Source organism: Xylocopa sonorina, chromosome 2, assembly GCF_050948175.1.
Source record: "Xylocopa sonorina isolate GNS202 chromosome 2, iyXylSono1_principal, whole genome shotgun sequence".
Taxonomy (NCBI): domain Eukaryota; kingdom Metazoa; phylum Arthropoda; class Insecta; order Hymenoptera; family Apidae; genus Xylocopa; species Xylocopa sonorina.
In genome coordinates this window covers 10,844,382-10,863,453 of record NC_135194.1, presented here as the reverse complement: position 1 = coordinate 10,863,453, position 19,072 = coordinate 10,844,382, and the positions used below count along the sequence as shown (strand labels likewise).

The window sequence follows — 19,072 nt, the reverse complement described above, 5'->3', positions numbered from 1 at the left end:
TTGTGAAAAATGTAATCACTTGCACATGTTATATCATAACTTGTCACGCACTCTAATTTTAATTATGAACACGATACGTAGCTTTTTCGAATACGAAATTTACTGTTTCAGTCCTACTTGAATATTGTTGCTCGCCTGAATTTATCGTACGAAAAGATGTATGGGTCACTAAAAGGTAACAGCTTCTAGATAAAGATGCTTATAGTGTGGCTTGCACTCATCGCCCGCTTGGATCTATTTTCAAACGTTGCATAGACTTGCATTGAAGGCGCACACACATCGGTACCGTGATTTAAAAGCTCCATCATGGGTTTCAAATAGAGCTTCTTAACGTGCTCTTAGGTGTTTTTCAAAAAGCACCCCTTTCAAGTTTATCAGTCGTTGAAAGGATCGTGAAACGCAAATGAATCTCTGGATTGTAAAAATAACGTAAAATGTATATTCTGATTACAAATTGGTTAGCAAATTGTTTAAATTATAACACTCTGGATTTCCCTACTTAAATTTCTGTCTAACACGCGAGTCATTTAACTGTACCACCTAATTGTACTCGTAAAGTGTTTGTTGCATCCAACAAATTTTTGATAAATCAGTGGACTATTATAAAAATTAATTAGTACATCGTATATTCAGCTTGATATCCGACAACTTTCGTTCGAATATTTTTCTGATGCGTAGACTTGCAAATTTTCCAACGATTCTCCATTCTAAGACAACCCCACAAATTTTGCTACAGAAGCTGATAGCAAAACCCTTGGAGTAATTGTTTAGTATTAAAACAGCAGCAAAAATTTGTTTTCGAGCATAAATAGAGAAACCAGTAAGTATGACAATTTATCGGCAAAGCTAAAAATCGCAGAGAGTATAAGCGTGTGTACGTGAACATCGATCGGGCATTAATTTTCCAGCAACTCGCGGGGTACTCCGATTTTGTTAGCGTCGAATGCTCGGCAGTCATTATCGATAATGTATTAAACACGAGGGAAGAAGGGATCGGGCCGTCGATCTGGACGCGGCATCGTCCTGGCTAACGTTAACCCGAAACCGTTATCAGAAGTCGTCACCCCGCGACGTGGGAAGTACGCGACCGCAAGCGAGCCCCTCGTCCGATGCTGCGCGAGGAGGCGTCCGGAAGATGGGGAAAAAGGAAAGGAGGAATTAGAAGGGAAATCAGGCGACGAGGGAAAAAAACGGAGACGACGGAGGAAGCGTAGGAAAATCAAGAAGAGAACGACGGAAAGGGGTGAGAGAGGGTCCGTGGCGTCGCGGTGCGACACGGGGCGAGAGACGCACGCGGAGCGGGGTGGAGCGTCGCGGCGTTGTCCTCACACGTAGCGGCGCTTTCTTAATCATCATCTGTCTATCTCTGGGCATTAGTCGAGAAGAAAAGAAGGAGGACAGCGATGCGGGGTAACCTACGAAGGATCCAGCGTAGAGAAAGAGAAGAGAGAAAAAGAGAGAGAGAGAGAGAGCGAGAGAGAGAGGGCGAGAGGGAGAACGAGCGAGGTAAGAGAAAAGCATCGCGGGGAACGAGGGGGGGGAGGGGGATCAGAACGTTCGGGGTACAAAGAGCAAGGAAACGGTAGAAGGAGACAAAAGGAGCAGGTAGAGGAAGAGAAAAGGTGGGTAGAAATAGATGGAGAGGGAAAGAAAGAGAAAGGATGAAAAGACAGAAGGAAGGGGGTGGGCACGAGCGAACGCGTGCAGAGCGAAAGAACGAAAGAGGAGAGAGTCCACATAGGGAGCGGTGAACGAATGGTGAAGAAAGACGGAAAGAGTACCAGACCGGTGAAAGATGAGGGCGACGAGAGGGCGGGAGGGGGCGAACGAGGGGGGGAGGGGGGGAGGGGGGGTCTGAGAGAGAGACGCTTCTTACTCCGCCCAGCATCCAAGATGGCGTTGGCAGCGGCTCCCCTCGTCATTAAAATCAATAATTAAAAAATACATCCGTGGGCACCTTCGCTTTTCTAGCGCCTCGTGACGCGTGCTCAGCACCGCCCGCCCCACCAACCCTCGCCCCGTGTATATCTGTACACGTAGAGAGGTGTATGCGCCGCGGACGGCCGGCTGAGAACCGCTGGTACCGCTTCTTCGTTGGTAGTGGGGCGACACGGGGGTTGACTAGGAGCGTGGAGGGACGCAGCGGTGGTAGCGGCAGCAACGCTGGGGGTGACTGAGCCTGCTGGCTCGTTCGTCGGGGCCGAGAGGGGCTGAAGCGGCGAGGAGGGCACGGGGGGAGGTGGTGTAGTGGTACCAGGCTGCACTGGCGAGACCCTTAAACAGGGACACAAGGACGAATAGATGGGTACGGGTAGTAGGTACTTCCTCCGACCACCTCGCCCCTCTCCACCCCAAACCCCGTGGACTTGTGTTGCTCCACCTTGGTCCGGTGTACCCCCTCTTCCCCCTCAACGTCACCCCCCAAACTGTCAAATAATCACCTGTACCTGTTTATCCGTAGGACGCGTCAAACTTCCGATCGGCTGGATTTTTCGAATCTATTAATTAGCACGATTTAAGCGTGGAATATTAATTAATCTCGACTGCCAGGTTCGACGACCGTCCACGGGCGACGGACGCGCCCGTTTCGCATCCTGCTGCGTCCTGAATTCACGAGGAACGGATACGGGAGGAACCGCGATCTCTCGTTCCGATTGTAATTACTTTGCGAAAAAGAGAGACTGTGGTGGCAACATCGTCAAAGTCGTCGATGTTTCACTTCGAAGATTTATTTATACGCTGAGATTCTTGCAATATCGCGGGGGATTGTAGAAACGGTTGCTTCCGGTAAGTATAATACCAATTTCCCTGCTATGCGATATCGTACTGCTATTCGATATATTTTCCACTGATTGTTTTTTGTTCGTCTGTCTGAAAGCAATTTTAAACAGTTTTTGTTACACGTATTCTTTGCGAATAATGATATGCCACGTCTCGTTCTGTGAACCCGTAAAGTCTATCATACTTGGCACCCTCTATTTGACAGAAAAGCAGCGTAGGCAATAAAAATGTAATCGTATAATTAATCGTGCCGATATTAGCTCCTTCACGGAAACCTATTTACTTAAAATGTGAATTGCATGTGAGTTACATGTAAGTTGCATGTAAATTTGTTCCATTAAGGAACGGCACTAAAATTATTCCTCGATGTCGTGCACAATTGTATACATACTTAGAGAAACGTTTCGAATTTTTGTAACCATGTATTCCATAATATGTTTGCAGGTTACAGGTATTCCTAGAAACATATTTGTATGAAACTTGATTGCTTTTGTGATTTATTTGATGCCTCGATTGCTTGCATTAAAATCAAAGGCGTTTTTTGCGCTAAAATGCATCCATTTTGTACCGTATTCAATACCTATCAATTTTAAACTCGATGTATGCAATAAATTACGCCCTACATGCATATAAAATATTCGCAATAATTTGACACTAATCTACGCAAATTTTTTATTATACAAAATGTATAATCCATAAAACTCGAAAGAAATATTAATAATAAATTTAGAAAACAGTTATATTCTAATAATTTATCGTAATCTATGATCACTTACAACCGTAGTTGCACAATAGAATCGTTCATAATTTTATGAAAAGCTGCGTTACATAAAATGCGATCATGATAAAACCATGGTTGCGATCTTACACAAAATATAAAAGAATCATAATCTCCATTTATTTCGATGCGGATATTCTTAAAATAAAAGACACCATCCGTAAATGCTATGAAATGTTTACAAATAAAGGATAAACATTAATCGATCGAATAACTATCATAATTAAAAATATCACATTATGCAAAGAATGTAATGCAATTTGTATAATAATGAAAATTGCGTAAAAGATTGATCATACTCGGCGAATAAAAAATATAACCAAAATTCTTTCCACGAATTTTGTGATTTGAATGCCTCATACGAGGCAAGACAGAGGCTGTCAAAGGGGTGCATGCTGCATATCTTCGAACATTATAAGTTATTACACAACAATTGTTTCACTAACATCTGTGTGATTCGTTATTTTTAACTTTCCTATATTAGATTTTAATTTATATTCGAATTATTAAATTCCATTGAATTGAAATCGTTTGGAAATCTATTGTTTTCAATCCTTGGCTACGATATATTTATATTACGACATGAGTAAAGCAATAATGTGCTTGTAAAATATTTATTAAAATATCGGTTTATTTAGACGAGACGTGTAATTATCTTATTGTTCACATATCCTGCGTATTATAGTATTGGAAAACATTTGAGTCTGATTATTGTCAACGTCGAAAAGCAATGAAACTTATTTAAAAGATAGTCTGACAAATCTTGGTGAATACCGTTAAAACGAATTTATTACTTATTTCTTCGAACGCAATGTTCAAAGATACGTTAGTTTTCAATTTGTAAGAGTAAATATAATAAGAAGAAATTCTAACGCTGAATTTAATTTCACTTTAAAATTAAACACAAGCACATTCTTTAACGTAATAATAACTATGAATTGTTAAATCGATGGCGTAGTGTTCTTCAAATATAGAAAGTACCGAATAAATTTTAAAAGTTTAAGACGAGCTAAAATCTCGTTGAACAATGCAAACTGTACTTCCATAATTAAAACATTTCCATTCGCTAATTTCAAATGACAATAATATTTTTTTCACATTACTCTATACAATACTCATACATCTTACATAGTCATTCAATTGTTGTAATATTTGCTAGCTAAAATTTATCAAGAATAAAAAATTGTTTAAGGGTTTTGGCAAAGATGATGAACATGGACTGTCAAATTGAATCAATAATAATTTCATCGGTATTTTCAAGCGAAATTTCAACTATTCTTTTCTCTGAATTACAAATATCTATATTTGGATAGATTACAGTGCATTCTCGATAGAAATTATCGCTATGCAACAGGATTAGGTAAGTAGTGTATATGCGAACCTTTCATTGGGACCTCGCTTTATATTTTCTACGATGTTGTAACTGGTGCTTGTTCGCACAGATATAATAAAAACGAAATGATAACAATGCATGAATATTCAAGGCTATTCGTGTGCTCTATTGTTGCATGTAGCGTACCTCTTGTAACCACAAAATCTAATATTACTTAACACGAGATCTCGCAATTTGTTATCATATTTTTCACCCGGAATAAATAAAACATTTATTCCTCTACAATGTAACCATGCTGTATTTTATGGGATACTCTATTCTTAAACTGAAACATTGTCTGTATCTAACGTATATTTACCAAGTATTTTCATTCGAACTACCCCCAATATAACGATAAACCGCGTCAACGTTCACCTATTTAACCGATTCGTGTATTCATTTATCTTTCTTCGTCAGTATAATATAAACGCATTACAATTTCGCATAGTATTTGGGACTAAAAGGAAAGCTTGTTCAACATCGAGCAGCAGTAATGGAACTGTAAACACGTGCGGTCCTTCTTTAAAACTAGATTTGCGCCACAATAAACATCGAGTAAGCCCAAACAGGGAAAAAACACAACTTCTGCTAAAACTACAATTGCACAGAACCAAAAGCAACGCTATACTATTCTTACGTATTTAAAAACGACTAATTTCGACCTTCAACTCTCTGATCCAATCGCACACCCTTCCCAACAACAAAAGTCGACCGTAAAGTCGAGGAATATCCAAACCGTTGAAACAACTCGCATGTTCCAACGACGAAAGCGCATCAGACGGGAAAACAGAAGATACCCTGACTGGTCAAAGTAACAGCCATGATCGCAAATCCTTGGACGGGCATTTAAAAGCGTTGGAGAAGGATCGCGCGTATGAAGTAGCTAGTCGACGATCAGGAAGGGACACGATCGTGGCACGCAGGTTGTCCGAGCAGGTGCAGCTAGTTCCAGGCGAGCGATATTTAGGGCGCGAGGAACGAACAGGCAAGCGAAGTAGGTAGGAAAGCGAGTACCCCCCAGGTAGAGAAGGGCATCTCGAGGAGCGTAGGCAAGCGGCGTCTAATCGGGGTACGTGGACGGCAAACACTCGGCGGCTTTTCGTGCTGGTTCGAGGACGTATAGGTGGCGAGTAGCGTGGACAGGGAATCGGTGAAACGCGTTCGTCGGTCTGCCGGAAGGACGGCGTGTGCGGTGCAGAAGGAAAAAGGTTGAACAGGACAAGAGAGGAGAAGGAGGGTCCGATGGGCTGGTACCCACCCAGTTGGAGGTGGCACAAGGAGGTGGGACTCTTCGCCTCGTTCTCCACTTTCAGTGGCAAGTCCGAAGAGGCAGTCACAACGCGACTGCTCTAAGAGCCAGGCCGCCCGCCGCCACTCGACCGCGTACCTGTGTGAAATCGTGCATCTACGCCGCGCACACCTGTCCAGATCCACCACGTTCACCGACGCTCACCGCGATCCGCGATCCGCGCCCACCACCTGCGGAATTCCACGCGTGCGACGCGATATCGGCCACGCGTCTACCGACTGTGATAACGGATCCCTCTGGTCAATGATAAACCGTGGCACGGGCCACCGCGAGACTCGCGTGTGCCAAAACGGACGCGAGCACGTCCGCGAGCCGAGGACCGTCTGTTGTGATACGTGTTTCTCGTGTAACAGCTGTCAAGTTCCACGTGCATCGAGGAGGACCGTGTGATTTGTGCGAGTCGACGAGCCGCGAGGTGTTCACTCGTGACATTTTCCTGCGCCACGGACACCGATAGCGGACATGTTCCTGAGGACAGGGCTCTGTCAGGCGCGCAGAGATCGTTCCTCGCGGAATCCTGTGCACGGGGAGACGAACGATACCGACGCTATATGCTGAGATCACAAGTTTTCGGATCGTGTCGTCGCGTTCCTACCGAAGACATCGTACGCAACTCGCACCACCGTGTCCGCCAAGTTGTTTATGCTCACGAGTAAGTTGGAGATTCTTAAAGCGTTCACTGTCTTTCCAGTAGTATATCTCGAAGCGCGTCGAGATCGGTTTCCCTTACTTCCTTCCACTTGCCGTTGCTCAGACTAAATTTATTGTTGCAGCGTATTTGTCGTGCGTACAAGTTTGCAACAATTTCAGATTGCACATTGATACTGACTCGCGTGTTGTCCCCGCGATTACTGTAATTGCTTTTTATGGTTTCCAACGTGCTTACCAAACTTGCACAGTGGGCTACCGTTGGAAAGTACTGGCGACAATTTGTTTCATTGTGCACATTCGCGAGTAGATAATTACAATGATCGATATCAGAAAATTGTTTGAAAATGTCAACACCGACCTGCTAATTGCACGTCCATGTTAACAATTGCTGCTGGTCAAGGCAGGTATAAAAGAACCTGAGTTAGGTTGTCGTTTGTTGAAGAAACAAGTCAGCAATTCCATTTAGCGAAGTTAATTGCAATCAGCTGTGATTGCACGCGTAACATTTACTGGTCGCATAATCTTACTGACGAGAAAAGAATACCTAGCCGAGCATTTGGCGGGACTGTATAAATATACGCGATCGTGGAAGCACGAGAGAACTCGCAGGAGTGTAAATCGAAGAGGGAAACTCTTCGCGGGTCTTACCTTCGCCAGGCATCCTGTTGCGATCCGAGATCGTTCAGAAGGTCCTGCGCTCGGAATTCATCGTCCTTAGTGCCACCTCCGTCGGCGGCCTTGACTCCTCGTCGTCCTCCTCTTCCTCTGTCTTCGAAATCTTTGCGACGTCAACTTCGCGTGTTATCGACTACTGGATCCGCGATCCAGCCGCGAACTTCACCCAGCTCGAATCCAGGAACACCTGGTGAATCGAGAAACGACCGGTCAGCGACCAAATCGGATAACGCTAACAGAAGCTAAGCGAGCAGACTTTTCAATTGGTAGCGACGTAATCGTGAAGAAAGAATACGAGATACGCTCTCGCGTTTCGAGAGGAGCTCGGTACTGTCCATAGACGTATCGAAGTAATCGTCCCGCGGAATTATTAGTAGGGTCGTGTGTGCGTGCATGTCGATCGTCCGTTATCAGTTTCATCGGGTATCGGTGGAGCGCGTACGGGTTAAACGGTGGGCAGCGAAGAGCGGCGCGGGTACGGACGATGAGCCGGGAGAATAGTTGGCGGGAGGAAACGCGAGTTAGGGCAACAAGAAGGAGCGCGTCTCGCATGAAACAGTAGATTTCCCTGAAGTAGAAAGGAAGGAAAGGGGTAGTTGGCGGTCCGCGAATGTTGGCTGGAGCGGCAGGACACACGCTAGGGGTGGCGAGAGGTGGTGGTAAAGTGACGAAGAGGAGAAAGCATGGCCGGGGAAGGGGTAGGCGGAAGAAAGGGGGAGGCGGGCAGTAAGAGAGAGGGAGGTTGGTTAGTTAGCGCGAGAGGAAGCGAGCAACGGCGTGTATCGTGCGGGTAAAGCGGGATGACGTCGCCGTGCGGGAGGGAGAGGTTTAAGGAGCGAGAGGGGTGGGGATCTTAGGAGGGGCGCCTAACGTCGCGGCGCATTCACTCACCGGCCGTCGCCGACGCCGCTGTGCCGCACACGCAACCCACACGATACGGTTAGTTTTCTCTTAACATTTTTTCAGTGACGCTCCGACATTTCGTTTCGCTTCTGCTCTTCCATTACGATCCCACCGGATGGCCGATCTCTGCGACGATCGTAGAGCCGATCGAGAGCGGCCTCTAAACGGGGCCCGTTGTTCCCAGTGATCGCTGAACGGTGAAGTAATTACGCGCGAGAATCAAACGACCGATCAACAGTGACCAATCGAGTGACAGACGATACACGCGGGTGCCCCCCGCGTACGGAAGGTGATCGTACGGTACCGGCGAACACGTTTCTGCTCTTATCGAGCAGACGATGGATGACAGTGAGGAATCAGCTGATCGTTTAGGGGCGCCACGCTCTCTTATACTCTCTCGCGCGCGCTTTCTCTCTCTCACACCCACACAGACACGTACTATCTCTCTTTCGTCTCCTCTCGCTGGCTCCACGTAGGAGACTCTACGTTCATCCTGACACGCACATAGTCACGCACAACAGCGGCCACGCGGCCCACCGACTGTGTTTCATTTTCCCGCCAACGGATACGTCCGAGATACGCGCTTCCGGGACCAGTCAGTTACCAGTGTTTGTTACCTCTCCGTCACCTTTGGATACTCCCATGTCGAGACCGTTCCGCCTCTCTACGCGCGCTACGCGAAACAGTGGAAGAAAGATTCGGTTCGTTCCTGTAGCTGACGATCAAACTGCCGGGTAAGGCCCCACTCTCGGCTCGGTGGCTCGCAGTTTCCGGACAATGTAGTGCCGTGGTGTGTCTCCTCTTATCGGTTCGCGTCGACGTCGTGTGAAAATGGACTCTGTGCATAGGTGAAATGTTCGCGGGAAACGTCCAAGAGGTCGGTCGGTGATTCGAATTCATCGTAACCCCCCTGGCGGAACGCACCGGGCACCTCGAAACGATCTAGTGTCCACTTTTCAGCGAGACTAACAGAATCAAGACTCGAGGTAACGGATTGATCTTTTGTTCGTCGTTAAAACAAAAAAAAAAAAAAGAAAAACAAAAAAGAAACTAAACACTTCGATAAACGTGAACGACAACGACACGTTTTTCACGATACCGCGATTTTCGTTTACCCAACTTCGCCCTCTGGTTTCCGTTGAACGTAATTTTCACCGCGCGAAGTTCACCTGCCACCGTGTAACTCGTTCAGGCGATCCATCGGTGTGACCACCGCGTTCCCTCTCGCTGAAATCCACGACTGGCTTGCCGATCGTTCGACGCGAATGTAAATGTACAAGACAAATGGCAGGATGAAAAAAGAGCGAGATAACACGCCGCGTATCTGACAGACACCGTAATTCGTACTCTTTTTTTTTTTTCTCTCTCTGAACACGTGCGAGTTTGACAACAAACTTGCGGTGAGTTTTCGACAGACGCGCACAGTAACGTACCGTGGCCCCGCCAAGCCAGCGGAGATCCGTTTGACTCCGGGCGAATGAAACTCGAACAATTTTCGCTCGTCGCGTTCTTTTTACCTTCGCCCAACTAAAACTGTTAACCTGCATGAATAATGCACGGGTTAAAATTCAGACGAATTTCGGTGGATCCCTGGCCCTCTCCTCGATGATCAACGGACAATCCGTATCCGCGACACGCCGATTCGATCGGCATCCCCGTTATTGTCACTGTCCTCAGGACGCGGGGTCGCACTTTCGTGTGGATTTCAATTTCGATGCGGCTGTTCTGGCGAACCACGCACTGTTCGCGTCTGTTGACGGATTAACTTTCAGTTGACGTTATTCTCTTTACCCTGCTACGCGGCGTTTTTCGATTCGACAGAAGTTTGACGCGTTACGGATCCAGTTCTATCGAGAAACCGGTAGAGGGACCATAGATAAATGCGACACGTATCTGCTGTGCAACGAAATTTGTACGGAATTTATAGCTTCTGAAATTGTGATACTGACTTCCGTTTCTCCCTCTCTCTCTTCTAATGGCTTTATTTTGTTATTAAAAGAAGCCTGTAGCGTTTTGAAAATAGCACTGATAATTGTTTCAGACGATACCCTCCTTACCGATCTCGATGACTTTTTTCATTATCTTTACAGAGATACGATTCTGTATAATTGTTTTTCCATGCGTGTAACCGCTGAGGGGGTAAGAAACTGTCGGTACCGCCATAGTGAATTCATCAACGGTTCATACGCGAGACTGTAACAAATGTCTGTTACTATATGGCGTACAGGGCGAAACTTACGAAGTATCCAAAACCCGATCCAATACTTGCGAGTGTATTAATTCGACTGGCGAGTATTGGATTAGAGTTGAGTCGACTGTTAGGTTCAGGTCAGTTACGTCGCATGGTACAGTCTCGCATATGCAATTGTGCACGAGGCTTTGGTCCGAGGGATTCGTGAACGTATGTGCTGCCACGGACTCGCAATTGTAGATTAAATTCATTGTCATTTTTGACAAATAAATAAAAAATTTAGGATGTTCTGGGATCGCGTGCTTCGATGGGAAAAGGTTGATTTTCATATTTAAAAACCATCGAAATCGGCAAGCAGGATGTCGATCTAAACAATTGTCTACGCTCGTTTTAAAATATAACAAAAACTGTATCAGTCCTTTTAATGATAGCATTAAGCGTTTGAAAGAAGTAGAGAGTCGAATACTTAAAATTAAGGAAAGTCATCTACAATTTTTACACGCACAGTGCTTCAACCAAAGTGACCATATAAAATGGAATCAATTGTCCACTATTTTCTTCACAAGGCAAATATTTTTCTTTGCATTCCTATTCCATTCTAGAAATCAACAAAGTTAAACAAAACTGATATCGTAATGTACTCGAAAGCCGTAAGAATATCATTAAATAATTTGATTTAAACGAGACTCTAATTAAATTATTCGGTATATATTATACCTAGAACTTCCACGTGTAATCAATGTTATTGCATGCAAACGTTTCCAAAGCAAAACTGCAGGTTCGAGCAATTTTCGTTGGCCGACTAGTAAATCAGTGGAACTGAAATTAATAAATCTCTTTTCGTCTGGATAATAACGCTCGGAATATCGTGATATACCTACACGTGCACTACTGGAAAATTACACACATTACAGCTAAATCGCCGCTCGATTGAACTTAAATCCGTTGATAGTTAATGTCCTCCTTTTACATTCTGTTGCGATACTTTATGATTAAATGCAATAAGCTTTGCGTACTCAAATATTGTCGATGATATCTATAAATTATGCCCAGAATTGCCCAACAATATTCTTGGATGATCGATTACATTATGACAATTAAAAAAATAAAACAGGAAAATGTGTAGACGCAGACGAAATTCTTCAAACTTTTTATATCAATTTACTTTCATTTTTTTTAGATAGAGCTGGAGTAAAACATATCTTATTTAAAAGTATAAATTTTAAATATATAATTTCACAGAAAAGTGTTTAAAATTCTTGGATTATATCGAAGAACAATTAATATATATTATTCATAAGATAATACAGTGCGTTAAATAATTCACTGATTTTGATTGAACGAACGCTGTTCTTACTTTTCTATGCTCGTTGTCGCTTCGTTTATAACGTTTCCAACTTCGCAATGTGGCGAACTTAATATTTGCAGGATTACAAATTTATTAACGTCGCCAAATATGAGAGAGCCAGAGTAAATATTTTATATCCCGGGATACTTGGTTTTTGTCCTTTCTGAAACATCAAACAGCTATTTCGAGAACAGAGACAGCGCGAGATTCTCATTTTGAGGACAATCTAAATTCGAAATGCAACAGATTTCGAATAAAACGTATCAATGTTACATTCTTTTGGATCCGCGAAAGTACAACACACTATTCGCGTCCCCACGAATTTCATAAGTACGAACACGTTACCAGAGTTCAAACTTTATCGATCGATGGATTTACGCTCTCACTCTTCCTCCAAAATCCCTTAACTTCGCTTCCAGTATCGTTCAAATATTTCGCACGCGTTATCCCCCTAAGAAAAGAAAAGATTTTCCCAATTTTTCAGTCAAATCGTCCGCCTACGCGTATCACCAGACTCCCCTTCGAAGATAAACCCTCCAATTCGTATCCACTTATTAAGATTCACCATTATAGTTTCGCTTCCCTCCTCATCAACACCCGTCCACCGCGTCTCGAACCCTCGATAGCCCCGATCGTGACGGTGGTGGTGGCGGGTGAGCAGTTCTGTTAACCCTTCGCTCTGACCGACGATGCCACGCGTCGTTTCGTATTTCAGGAGAACAGCGCCGTGGAAGATAGTGTCGAGGGGTTGGCATCGTTCGCGATACGTGCGTGGCCACGTGCGTGCGTGCATGGAAGAGAAAAACGAGCGCAGGACCTCGAGGCACGAAGGAGAACGAGGCGGAGCAAGGTGGCTTCGCTAACGGCACGAGCGGCGGTGAAAAAATGTCGAGCGCCGCGGACAGTCCTGATGGGATGGCTTTGCAGTCGCACTACTCGTTACGATGGAACAATCATCAGACGCACATACTACAGGCCTTCGAGGCGCTGCTGCACGCGGAAATACTCGTCGACGTGACCCTGGTCTGTGCCGAGACCAGCCTCAGGGCGCACAAGGTCGTCCTTAGTGCTTGCAGGTACGGAACACACACTCTCTTTTTCTATCCATTACAGATAGGTGCTTTCGATATCCGCGATTACCTCTTTCGCGTCGAAATTCCGATTTATGTCGACTCTTCCAATGTTTCTTTTTCTCGTATGGTATTAGGTAAGGGTTGATAGCGACCACTTTTGGATAGGTAACGTTAGAAGCTTTAATTTTAGGCAGAACTCTGTCTAGTAACGAGTTTGAATATTTGATCTGTTGTAGTTCTGCAAATCATGTGTCGAGGTACTGATAATATTGAGTAACATAGTGCCCAATATTCCTTTTGATCCTTTTTTGATTAAACGTCTTCTAAAAATCTTCATATTTAATTTCTTTTACTCGTCATCGTAATTGTTCATATTTTAACTGCCACGAATTTGAAACGAAATATAGTCTAAATATCCTTTCGATATTGTATAATTTTTCTTCCATAAAATTCGCAAGTTGTTCGAGAATGGACGTCGCAGTTTTTCCATCTTTCCATACAGAATTCTGTTCAAGTGTGACTATTCTAATGGTTTACACGTTGAACATAGTATTTTTCACTGCATGGAACTCTTCTATTTTCATGCAGATAATAAAGTACTAAGCAAATAGCAATAACCAGATGATAATATGTATTGCACGCGAGTGCGTGGTTCAAAACGCGTAACGACTTAGAATACAATTGCAATGGTATTAGAGATGAACGATCTTCGACTTCCACTCGTCTGTACACTTACCTTAACCGCAATGTGTACTTCATTATCAGCATGAGTCACACATGTGATTATTTTAATCAACATTGCAGCATACATGTTACTGAGCAAACGAAATTAACGAATCACTGTTTCTTAAACGAGATAACACCTTTAAAAAATTAATTGTCAATATGTATACTATCTGCATGCAGTTGCTAATAAAGAAAATCGAATTCAATCTGAATTCAGGAGGCGATAATTTGTCAAACGTACGAGCAGGATGCACCACCTTATTATTCATCGATTATTTCCTAATTTCGATAGTTCTCGAGTCAGTAAAAAAATTTCGAAAACTTCTCAATTTATTCCCTCAAAATTTGATTTATCAACGTACGATAAATAGATATCGTAGCATGCTTGTTTTGCTTCCCTATCAACTTTGCAACTCTGTTCGCTCCAAAGTCTCGTAAAAAATCGACGATAGATACTTTCACGATACTCCGTGTATCGTGTCAACAGATTGAAGCTTGACATGAGAGTTTCCAACGATCCATAAAATGCACCTAACATTCGACGCTGAAAGATGTGAGAGACGTTTACACTGTTGAATTTGAAAATTTGTATCGCGCGCTTCCAATGAAAGCGACACTACTCGAAGAAGTATTCCAACACAATGCTATTCAAACTAATATATCTACACAGAATCGTTCCCAGTAACAATTAGAGTAAACATGATTCCTAATAAAACATACATGTTCAAAAACAACAAATATGAACAAACAAGAATTTTATAATCGATAGCGGATTACGTTCGCAGCGAAATTCTCATTTCTTCAGTTGCGTCGCTTCCGTCGCAAGTGCGCGATACAAGTCTCCCCTTGAAACGAACGTTTCTATCGCCTCGAATTTCTCTGCAATCAGTCATCTTGATATCGTTCGCCACGGTCATCTTCCTTTGGTCCTCGTGTCAGTAAACGATCGGTACTCGTCGAATTCGGATGAAAGAAGCGGAGGAAACGGAGTATCGCGAATAAAGTTGGCGCGGTCGGAAATAAAAGAGATTCGTTACTCGAAGACACGTTCTTTGTTCCGAAATAGTTTGCTGTTCGTTTGTCCGCGGTTTGCCGGCAAGTCGCGCTCGACACAGCGCGCGATAATGCTCTTCTTGCCACGCGGAACGTATGACGTAAAACCGGCCGCAAGGGAAAGTGTTGTGTCGGTGCTTGTGTCCGTCCCGAATCGCTGTCTTTCGATCGGTATGGAAACGGCAATTCTCGGTTCTACCTTTTTGCCGGCGGTTTCTGACAGCGGATCGAGCTACTCCTCTTTTGCTGCCCGTGCTACAACGAAGAACGCACGCCTCGAACAACAAATAGCTTTCTTTTGCCCTGTCCACGGATATGTTCGATCGAACGCTGTTACGTGACACGTTAATCGAAACCAAGCGCAATTGTTCGTATGTGTAGTTTGTCTATCCACGTTTTTTATCCTATTGACGCGGAACCGATTTCGCGAGGCAAGATAGCTTGACTTAACGTTTACTCTCGTTAGCTTGCGTATTAAAATTGGAATCAGTGGAGATTAGCCATGGGACAGTCGTTCGAGGTCGATCGTCTGGTTTGTCTGGCTTTAAACAAATTGTGAGAAAGTTGTTACTTCGGGTACGCGTGTCTCCAGTTACTTGCCGCCATGTTGAAAGCAAGTTGAAACACATTCGTTAATAGAAGTATACGTGGCGGTAAAAGCATGAACTTTAGCTAATCTGTACCGTATACTGGTTGTAGTACATGCACGGTTTACCAAAGATTTTAGTAACAGTATCAACTCGGCGGAAAAATGTGTACTACTCTTAGTGAAATGTGTACACGCTTACTGGACAAAAATAGGTGCATGCATTTACCAGTCAACGTTTACATTTCATTGGTTGTGAATACATTTACTTTGCAAATTAGTGTGCATCCACTGACTTGTTAGTGCACGAGTATGCGTCTACCGTGGGTTGACGCCGCTACGGTATATACACTTCGTGTTGACGGTAGAACCCTGTCTTGTTGTCCGGTTATTCTTTAAATTGATCATGTTCCTGTTTCTTCAAGAATTTTTTTCGTTCAGCTCTTGTAAGGTGACATTGTTGCCAGTAATGTATCTATTCTTAGTTGTGCAACATCGTGTTTAACTTAAAATATGGCACAAGATGTGTATCATTTCTCCGGATAAGTTAGTGTCCAATTTGGTAGTTTCATTATTTCATATTCAGTTTCTACTGTATTTTTAAATACCAGTAAATGGCGTTTGAAAGAGCACAGTGCTTTTATTTTTCCCAGTGGAGAGTTTTCTTTTATAACATCTTAAGCAATCTTTCTCATTATTCTTCTTTTCCCATTGCATAGTCACCCCTTGCACATTTGTTACATTCAATATCTTTGTATACATTATTCTTTTTCTTACTCTTTTCTACGTCTTCGTTAACCCTTTCTTCCACCTATTAGTTCGCCTCTTGCGACAAACAGAGGATACTATGGGTGTATTCTGATCCCCATCACACAGGGATATCATTTAGTAAAATCTTCTTAATCGAAGATAAGACTAAACGTATATTTTGTACAAAAATACATGTACGCCACACGTTTGTTCGAAACGACCGATTTAAGGCTAAAATATAATTAGTTCCCCAGAAACTCTCACTTGCATTAACCAGAGACGTCTCCGACATGCGTATCGCGGTAAAAACTACAGAGAAACGTAACGTTCCCCAGTAAAACCATCAAAATTCGTCAAGTTTACCAAAAACCCGCGAAACAATCACGATGCATTCGATTAAAGCGAACCGTTTACATTGCAGCCCATTCTTCGAGAGGATATTCGCGGAGCACCCCTGCAAACATCCGGTGATCGTACTAAAGGACTTTCCCGGGCACGAAGTAGCGGCGCTGATCGACTTTATGTACCGTGGCGAGGTGAGGGTCGGTCGCGAGGAACTCCCAGGACTGATGAGAGCCGCGGAGAGTTTGCAAGTGCGTGGATTAGCGTCGTCGGAGCCAAGGCCGACGTCCCCGCCGGAAACGCCGACCGCCGATCTCCTCCTAGGCGAGCCTTCGACGCCCGAGGGCGCCAGGCAGGGCACCCCGGAGGAGGATGACAACGCGTCGGAGAGCACGGCGCCACCGTCCACGCGAGAACCGGCACCGGTGACGACGCCCACTATTTTTCACCCAGCGAGGGACCATCGCGACAGGTTGCCGCACATGGGCCACTTGAACTTTGGTATACGCGAGCTGAGGGACAGCTGCGGATCGCCGCTTCTACCGCGACGGAAGCAGGCACGACCGCGGCGGAGATCCGGCGAGCTGGTGCCGCAGGATCTCAGCCGACCCCATCCACCGACGAGTCTCAGCCCGCCGGCGAGCGGATTGAACTTGACCAGTAACCAGCAACAGTCGCAACAGCAACAACACCACCACCAACAACACCAACACCATCAACAATCCTCGGCGAGCTCGCAAAGCCAACAACAGCAGGAAGACATGGCGGAGAATCTCTCGATGAAACGATCGTTGTCGCCCAGCGGAGCCGACCACCACCACGTCAAGGCGGAGAGCAGCGAAGCGGCGAGCAGTCCAAGAGGATCACCGTTAACCGGGACCAGTCTGCTGCACCCGGACGGCTCCCTCCAAGATATCCCATCCGCTGCGGCAGCAGCGGCGGCGGCGGCGGCTGCGGCTGGGTTGCCAACGATGTCGGCCTTATCGCTGACACCGCCGCACCATCACAGCGAGTACCTGACGAGCCTGGGCCAGTTGGCGGCCCAGTGGTTACCGAATCATCCGCAGAGCCAACTGCCACCACCGCCTCAGGGTCATCATCCGCGGGACGGCAGTCCCCACGGACCTAGCAGAACGCATCCGTATCAACAGCAGCAACAGCAACAGCAACAACAACAACAGGAGTCCCCGCTAACACCACGGCGCAGCTCCGTCACGACGATGTTCCCGTTGGACGGCGTCGCGTCTCTAGGCGGCGGATTATTCCCGCACGCAGGTGCCCTCGACAGGGGATCCCTACTGGCGGACCTCCACGATAGCTTTAAACCGGAAACGCTGCACGGGCTGTTCGGCGCGGCTGGGCTGGGCGGTCATCACCCGGGTAAAAAGCCAAAGAAACACAGGGGCGACGGTGACACGCCGCGTAGATGGGGTGACCACGGTAGCCGAGGTTTGCCCGTGGGCAGACCGAAGGGACAGCACAGCGCGCCAAGAGGCGGCCCACCCAGATCGTGGACGAACGCGGAACTGACCGAGGCGCTGCAGCACGTTTGGAACAAGAAGATGACCACGTCGCAGGCAAGCAGGATCTTTGGTATACCGTACAACAGCCTCCTGATGTACGTGCGAGGGAAATACGGGAAAAGTTTGAAACTCGAGCAACTGCGAAGGGACTGCACGGGCGCGACAACTGGCGAGGTGGTGATGAATTCGCTGAACAACAACGTCAAGGCTGTCCAGCCGCCCACGCAAATGGCCCATCCGCTCGCCGGTTTGCCACCTCATCCGGGCGACGATGGTGGTTTCCCTCATCATTCGTTGCTCACTGGTAACCTACCGCAGGGTTTCTTTCCCGACTTCGCCGCGGCGGCGTTTCCCGTTCCGGTCAGTATGGTGCATTTACTACCACCGAGCGAGCAAAAGGCGTTCGAACCACCGGCGAACCCCGGCGGCGGCGGCGGCGGCGGCGGCGGTAGCGGCAACAACGGTGCTGGCGATCTCTCCGCGATACGGAACAGTCGAACGCCATCGCCGATCGACCATCACCATCATCACGAGTCACTGCAGCCGCAACCGCCGCAATCGGCGCCCGCGCTACTTCAGCAGAACGGTTCGGATTAGGAGAGGATTGTTTTACGCGCGTTATCGTAGATACGCGCGGCCACGTACCGATTATCATCCTCGTCGAAGGACCACGGACGCGTAGATGTCCGATCTGAACCAATCAATCATCCCTTTTAACGATCTCTCGTAACACGCACACAAGACACGTCAATACACGAAACGAAACGATCAACACACCGCGTGCCCGACAAATTTTTTCCACGAGACTGTTCTCTTCTCACAAGACTGACTATCACACCATTCACAGCTCCCGGGGTAAGCTCGATGGACGTTCCGCCCTGCTCGGTCCACGCTTAAGCCACCGCCGCTACCACCGCCGTCACCACCTTCCATCCGCCATCGTTCGACCATCTATCTTTTCTATGTTCAACCCCCGTTTCTTTACGTGCGTCTTTAGTTCTCTCGAACGAA

General features: G+C 45.8%; 2 protein-coding genes across 3 annotated transcripts in view; both read left to right on the top strand.

The window, feature by feature from the left end:
- P5cr (Pyrroline 5-carboyxlate reductase) overlaps window positions 1-19,072 on the top strand; it is a 192,715-nt gene that overhangs the window by 121,933 nt on the left and 51,710 nt on the right. The window lies entirely within an intron of this gene.
- Window positions 8,465-18,996, top strand: Lov (BTB/POZ domain-containing jim lovell protein). 2 transcript variants are annotated; one of them, XM_076909818.1, is made up of 3 exons: window positions 8,465-8,505; window positions 12,724-13,084; window positions 16,618-18,996. In XM_076909818.1, the coding sequence occupies exons 2-3, from the start codon at window positions 12,894-12,896 to the stop codon at window positions 18,656-18,658; spliced, it is 2,232 nt and encodes a 743-aa protein (XP_076765933.1). In that variant the 5' UTR covers window positions 8,465-8,505; window positions 12,724-12,893; the 3' UTR covers window positions 18,659-18,996. The 2 variants fall into 2 exon arrangements, with proteins under 2 accessions (XP_076765933.1, XP_076765934.1); XM_076909819.1 differs by lacking the exon at window positions 8,465-8,505 and adding an exon at window positions 9,351-9,455.